The 7532-nt window shown below is 38.9% G+C and overlaps 1 protein-coding gene across 1 annotated transcript in view; it reads right to left on the minus strand.

The window, feature by feature from the left end:
- Nucleotides 1-3340: 3340 nt before the first annotated feature.
- The window catches only part of dlec1 (DLEC1 cilia and flagella associated protein), a 16801-nt gene continuing 12609 nt past the window's right edge, over nt 3341-7532 (minus strand). Inside the window, exons 29-38 of the mRNA XM_014002178.1 lie at nt 7139-7347; nt 6543-6692; nt 6340-6462; nt 6153-6247; nt 4754-4841; nt 4514-4669; nt 4276-4437; nt 4051-4201; nt 3859-3976; nt 3341-3782 (exon numbers count right to left, since the gene is read on the minus strand). Coding sequence (XP_013857632.1) covers nt 3656-3782; nt 3859-3976; nt 4051-4201; nt 4276-4437; nt 4514-4669; nt 4754-4841; nt 6153-6247; nt 6340-6462; nt 6543-6692; nt 7139-7347 — 1379 coding nt within the window. The 3' untranslated portion in view covers nt 3341-3655. The remainder of the gene's footprint in view (nt 3783-3858; nt 3977-4050; nt 4202-4275; nt 4438-4513; nt 4670-4753; nt 4842-6152; nt 6248-6339; nt 6463-6542; nt 6693-7138; nt 7348-7532) is intronic.

The following is a 7532-nucleotide window of genomic DNA, read 5'->3' on the forward strand; positions in this document are numbered from 1 at the left end:
CGCTAGCGCCGAGCTAATACATATAAGGCAATATATCAAGAGTCAATCATCAGATATTGTCCAAGATTAACCTTCAGGGTGGATATAGCTCGCTAGCAGCCTCGCACCGAGGACCTATCCACGTCATCATTTACCCAGAATGCTTTGCGTGTAAATAAAATGGCTCCGTCCGTGTATTATATTTTTAAACTTTGAGTTTAAAAATGATAAAAAATGAAGATCCTACAGTATTTTTACAGTCTTTATTTTACAGTTAAAATAAATGTTTATCAAATAAAGTCTAATGTTACAACTAATCAGGATCCCTTTAAAGCAGGTTTTTCCTCCTCCTTTTACCACACGACCCTGATGATTGGAGTAATTAACACTCTGCTGGCTCTAAGCTGACATCACCCGCTTCATATTAGCTTCACACAGCGGTTGTGTTGTTAGACTCAGACGTGCCCTGGCTCTGTTTAGGGCTGCTCGAGTGCTGTGAATTTTAATTGGACATTTGCATCCCTCTATGGATTTGGAGTCATTGCAGATGTCTGTACTGCTAAACTGTGCTGGAGACAAGCGCCACATGCAGCTGTTACGATCAAAACAGCTCGCGCGCGCGTGTGTGTGTGTGTGTGTGTGTGTGTGTGTGTGTGTGTGTGTGTGTGTGTGTGTGTGTGTGTGTGTGTGTGTGTTAGCCTCAGTGATTTTTTGCTTCATCAGCTGAGAATCTTTAAGTCTCCGGAGACGTAAAGGATGTCTTCACTGTCAGTAAGGTGATAAATTGTTTAGTTTAGTTTTTTTACAGTGTAAATCAGGAGCACTAAAAGCTTGTTTTTACATTTATGAGTGCCACAAAGATTAATATTCAGTTTGTTACCTGCCTCCAACAACAGAACACTATTCTACCACCAGCATGCTTTCAGCCAGAACACCCTGAGATGGATTTTGTAGAATAATAAAGCGTACGTGTTCCTATCTGCTGCTAAGAGTTTGTTGTTTTCTTGTGGCTCCTCTGGGCCTCCTGCAGCTGTAGATGCACATTTTGGGCATTAAAAACCTCTGATTTCCCCGCAGCTTTGGAACAAGCCCGTGAGATGAACGTGCGGAGGGAAACGTTGGCTCTTTTGTGCTTATCTTTCAAGCCGCCTCCTTTTATCTTTATGCTCGGCTAAATGAGACTTCTTGTAAAATCCATTTATCCCTCGGAGGGGAGGGAGCGCAGCTGCTACTGGCTTCTGGAAAATCGAAGAGGCCCCGGGGCAGGCCGGTGATCTCCACGGGAAAAAGAAGTTTGAAATACGTAGAAAGGCTTGTTCGTTTTCTAATAACTCGTTTTTCTAGGAATACTGGAGGAGATTTGGATGATGAAGATTCTGTTGATATTAAAAGTTAGTTTTACTTCACGTCCATATTATGAATAATCCTATCTTAGAGTGATACAGTAAAACTAAACAATGCATTTCTTAATTAGAATTGGACAATTATAATGTTTGACAGAAACTACAGGTAGAAACATATCCTCCAGTTTTAGTTTCTCTTCATTTAACCTTTGTGAAATCTAGATAAGATTAGTGGGATTATATCTTCCTGCTGACTTGTGTTTGAGTCGGTGCTGCTGGAACGGCACAGAGCTGAAAACAAATTGTTGTTGTTTATCTACATAGTTTCAAGTTTCATCTCCAGTCTGTCAGCAGCTGTTTGCTAAAAAAAAACCCAAAAAAACTGGATTTATCTCAATGTGAAATGCTTTGTTTGTTAATAAAAGTTGCTGCGATAGAAATTAAACTGAGCAGGAAATGTTTTGTGGTTCATTTGTCTTGTCTTGTTTTTATTTTATTTTTAATTATTATTTTTTTTTTGTTGATATCCATCTTTACCTCTGGTAGTTTTATCAACTACCCTGAAATGATATAATGTTGACGCCTTCTGAGGCAATATGCTGTAAAAGTTGCACTGCTTCGCCTGCAAATCTCATAACCAGAGGTCTATAAAGTACTTGGAAAAGATAACTACATAACAGTAAAATTACATGAACAGAAAATGACTTTGGTAAAAACACATTTCACTGATGACAAAACTTTTCAAGTAAAAGTCCTAAAACTGTTCACAGAAATTGGGAAAGTAAAAGTATTTTTACACACTCTCTTAGAAATAAACTGTTGAATTTACTGAACCAAACTGTTTCCACTAAACCAGGTTGAGTAAATGGAGTGATATACTGTATGTATACCCTTTGCTCAATTGACTCAACTAGGCTTGGTGGTGCCACACATGACTAAAGTCAACACTTCATTTTTAGAAACATCTTCTTTCATGATGAGTTTGAACATATTTAATTTTGTAAAACGTAAATAGGTGTCACATTTTAAAGTAAAGAAGTAAAAGTATCGATTTTAGCTTTAAAATGTAACGAAATAAAAGTTAAAGTAGCTGTTTAAAATAAAAACTGGTAAAATTACAAAGCCTCAAAAAACTACTTAAGTACTGTAACGAAGTAAATGTACTTACCGTATTTATTCGTGTATAATACGATCTCATGTATAATACGACCCCCCTTTTTTGAGCTTAAAAACATAAAAAATCGAATCCTCAAACTACCTCCAATTTCATACAGACTGCAAGATTTTTCAGCCTTTGCAGTCTTTATACATATTAGTAAAACGATCATTGGACTGTTCATTTTATTTTAACAACATATGTACTAAAAGGTATTTTGACAACAAATATACAGTATATCAGCTGTAGCAGCATCATATGAATTCTGGCATTTTACACATTGTCCATCAGGAGGCGCCAACACAAAAGTCAGAGACTTCACATGAGATTTGGGCCATCTTGTGGGGGAAAAGCAGATTACTTCCTACTCGTGAGCGCCCCCTCTGGTGGGGAAACTTTTTTCAGGGATACAAACTTTTTCAGAACACGGGTAGACGGCAGCCATTACAGATGAACGTGTGTTTGTTGTTGTTCGAGGAGTGACCTGGTCACACACTAATGCCATTAGTTCGTTATCATTACTAAGGTGCAGGAATACACCCCACCCCCCTTTTTTTCACATCATGTCGCCTGCTTGGATCTGTTATAATCTCGCTCTGAAGCACGAAGGAGTGTCAGAGGCAAGCTTGTTTCAACTGATTTTTACGACGCGGTCTCATTTCCGGTCTCATGCATTTTGTGAATGAAGCCGATATTTCAGTTAAAATACATAAGTACAAAAATTTATCCGATTATAGTACTACCCCCCAACTTTATGGATGATTTTATGGATTTAATTTTACGTATTGTACTTGAATAAATACGGTAGTTACTATAAACCTTTGCTGATAACTAATCAATTCATTGCCAAGGAATACAACAATTTGAATCAAAGGTCATCACAGCTTTATTTGTTTTATTTCTGACATCACAGCGTTGTTGTCTTAATGATTAGGTAATGGTTGGGAAAGTACTGCTAATGAATGTTGTTTCCTAAAGATCTAAAGTTAAATTATTAATGTAGTTAATATCAGGATATTTAAATGATGTTTTTATACATAAAATACTGAACTTGTGAAAATGGGCAACATTTTTCAGAGACCCTAAAAAAATCTAAAGATCATCTAAAAATAAAGAGGGTTAAACTTTTTTTTTACCTTCTTAAATAATGACAACATGTTTGTTAGTGGCTGCAGTGTCACAGCGATGTGTTTGAGGTCCGGTACGCCTCCCTGGTGGATCCTGTTCCCTGGAGCTGCAGAGTGACAGGGGTCTTCACCAGAGGAGACTGGAACTCCACCATGGCCCTGAACTCTCTGTCCTGGCTGAAACAAACACAAACAGCTGAAGAACCTCTCCTTCATGTGTTTTCAATGTGTGCCTGGTTTCACTGACAGGTACCTGGGAGTGAAGCTGACCCGCAGACTTTGACTACAGGTGGTCGWGTGAGGCTTCTGGGTTCGGAGCAGTCCAGAGCCCGGTGTGACCCTAAACACATGAGGGTCTTCTTCGTCTGACTCTAAACACAAAGATGGGATTATATAAAAGTCTCAACAAACACAGGTGCTGTTTCTGATAGCTGTAGAGGTTTACTTGTCAGAGTTTTCCAGTAGGTGTGGGCTCCACGGCTGCACAGCTTTATTTCTACGGTTTGTGTTTCTCCAACGTAACAAAAGCCAAAGCTGAGGGAGTCGGCAGAGAGACTCAGAGTGGGCAGAGCCAGACTGGCGCACAGAGGCACGGTCTGCACAGAAAAAATAATCTGTTTTTAAATATGTTTAAGTGTACAGTTGCCACTCATTTGTGGAGTCATGTGACCTGCAGGCTGTTGTTGCTGTGTTGGATCTGGAGGTTCTGCTGGAACTTCAGCATCCTCTGACCCCTCTCATTATGGATCAGCCTTACTCCAGGAGAGACGCCCTCCTCCGTCTGGTCCACGTGGTCCAGAAGCGATAGAGAGCAGTGGAAAGCCAGTTTCACCTAGCATTCACAGAAAAATAACAGCTAAGAACGACAGAAAAAAAAGTTCTGTACTCATGACTGCGTCTCGTCTCACCTGCACGTTGCGTTGAGGCTGAAGCACCAGACCGTCACCAGCCTGAGGCTTAACCACTGAAAATGGAGGCTGGGTCTCCAGTCTGAAGCGTACAGGCGTCTCAGCTGTGTTTATCAGCTGTAAACTCCGCGTCACGTCAAAATCATGAGCCGCTACCTGCAGAATACAAACACAAAAGACACAACGAGTGCCCAAGAAGCCCCTCGATGCGTCACGTATGCTCTGCAGTAATTTACAGACCTTCTTGTTCGATTTAGCTCGCAGTAAATCACCGGCCGAGGCGTTGAACTCCAACACGCCATCGTCCTCGTCCATCTGCACCACCAGCCTGCGGCGCGGGGGAACCGAGAGGAAGACGTGAAACCAGAGTTGTAAAGTAACTAAGTACAAATACTTTGTTACTGTACTTAAGTATAGATTTTGATTATCTGTTTACTTGAGTAATTATTTTTCAGCATACTTTTTACTTTTACTCATTACATTTTTACACAATTATCTGTACTTTCTACTCCTCACATTTTTTTTAAAAAAGGTAAGAAGTAGAAAGTTGTTACTCCTATTTTATTCCGCGTTATTATTTAAAAAAATTACTATCCTAATAAATTGTGTCTCCTGGATAGAGTACATTAAATTGTGGTTGAATGAGAAGTATACCACTCTAAAATTGTATAACTTTGTACACAACCCATCACAGCTGCATGCTGTTAAAAATATATATTTTTGAGAAGTCACCTCCTGATAAATGTCATTTTGGAAAATCTAACTGCTCACTTTTACTCAATACTTTTACTTTTAATACTTAAGTAGATTTTTGTGTCAAAAATGTACTTTTGATACTTAAGTACAGAAAATATCAGATACTTTACGACTTTTACTCAAGTAATATTTTTAAAGAAGACTTTAACTTTTACCAATGTATTTTAATGATAAGATACTTGTACTTTTACTCAAGTATCACTTTGAGGTACTTTATACAACACTGTGTGAAACTTCATCAGGCCACTCCTGAGCTGCTTCTTTCTAACCTCAACTTGTTTTAACTCAGGAGACATAAATTGGTGCATAAATGTGACCCATCACATCGAAACGAGGATTAAGTCAAAAGTGGAATGTAGAGAAATAGGAAAATAAAGGGTTTTGATTTAAACGTGTGCAAAAGTAGATTTTTATCAAAATATAATTATCAATGTATTATTTGAATGATCTTTCTGAAATATATTCCTTAAATTTTTTGAAGTATTTATTTTGAGCAGTAGCAACAAAAAAAAAAAAACTAATTTTGAGGAAAAACACCTTTTTCCCTGTGAGATAGAAATGTTTTTGTTTCTTTCCAACTGGGAAATCTTAATATACAAATACAATTTGAAATGTCCTCTTTAATGACATCAAAACAACCTCAATAAAATTTACATAAAATTAGGATTTAGACCAAATATTAATGTATTATTGTAACCAACGAGACAAATTAAGTCACATCTCTGAATAACCTTATGATATCAGGATGATCCAGGTATCAAAATGTAGTTTTTAAAGCCAGGAATCTGAAAATGTGATTAGGTAATTTTGATCAAATCTGACTTACCGGTAATCCTCATTTTGATATGACAGGTCACAAATGAGTCTGAATGTAACTACTTACACGACATGCTTAACGGCTGCTTGTAGATCCAACCTGATGGGCTCTAAATCCAAACCTTGTTCTCTTCTGACTTTACCTGGGACACAAACAGCCGTCTGCAGTGCACACGATGCAGCCATCAATCAGATCAGGTTTTTTTCCTTTCTTTATGATTTAATGGTGAAACATTATGCAGGGAGCACGCTACCTCAGAGTCCAGGCTCATGAATCCCARCACAAAGCCTGCACATTTAGCGCTGCCTTCAGATGCAGAGGGAGTCAGAGGGGTGAAAGATACCTGGATTTTTTCATCGCTCTTTGCTGGAATCACCTTCAGATTTACACGTCAGTAAAACGCACTGTTAGCCACGTGAAGCTTGTGGAAACTGTGCAACACAAGTAACGTCTTACTATTTGACTTGGTGTGACACTGAAGGGGTCATCTGACAGGTGGCCCAGATGAGGTCTGATGTGGACCGAGATGAGATTTTTCCTTACAGGAGAAAAAAAACAAGTTGCCTCCTCCTCCTGACATTCATCCAGCTGCTCCTTGTCCACATCCTGAAATCAAGAGGAGAAAACTGTGTTTGTGTCRGGAGGATCCTGGTGTTTTGGTTTCTAATGCTCCCTTTAGGAGTATTGTATTTTTCATCTCTGCCTCTGTCAGCTTCTCTGTACTTTTCCAGTCAGTCACTCACACCTGCTGCCACTCCCACTCAGCTCCCCTGCCTGTCATTACCTCATCCTTCTCAACTCTTCAGTCTTCTTTCATTTACACCTTTCATTTGTAAGTTTTACCACTACGTTGGCTTTGTTTTATTTTGCTTATTAAAGTATTTAGTACATCCCTCCATGTCTTTGTGAGTCAGTCCAATCTTCCACTCTCTAAACCCTTACAGTTTGAGTCAGTGGAAAAAGAAAACCTTGTCCATTTAGTGGTCTTCAACAAACCATCTAATGGAGGTCCTCTGTCAGTGTCTCAGCGTTCTGCTGTTAAATATACTCACAGTCACATTTTGAAGGCAAGAACTTGGTCCACCGGATGCCGATGTGTGACTTCTCTCCCACGCTGTTCGATTGAAAAGCCTCAGCGCTCTGTGAACCTCATGGCCATCAGCATCTTTCAGTGGGAAGTGTTCTCCGTACGACACCAAAACATCCACCAGTTGATTGTCATCCGGATCTAAGTTGTAGGTCTCCCAGTTCACACGGATGTCTGAGGCAGGTAAAATAACCACAATCGATTAGAACATAAGGTTCTTCTCAAACAAGTTCGTTTATTACAGCTGACAAGCTAGAATAGAATAGAATAGAATAGAATAGAATAGAATAGAATAGAATAGAATAGAATAGAATAGAATAGAATAGAATAGAATTTATTACCATTTGCACAAATATATT

Source organism: Austrofundulus limnaeus, unplaced genomic scaffold (assembly GCF_001266775.1).
Source record: "Austrofundulus limnaeus strain Quisiro unplaced genomic scaffold, Austrofundulus_limnaeus-1.0 Scaffold12, whole genome shotgun sequence".
Lineage (NCBI taxonomy): Eukaryota > Metazoa > Chordata > Actinopteri > Cyprinodontiformes > Rivulidae > Austrofundulus > Austrofundulus limnaeus.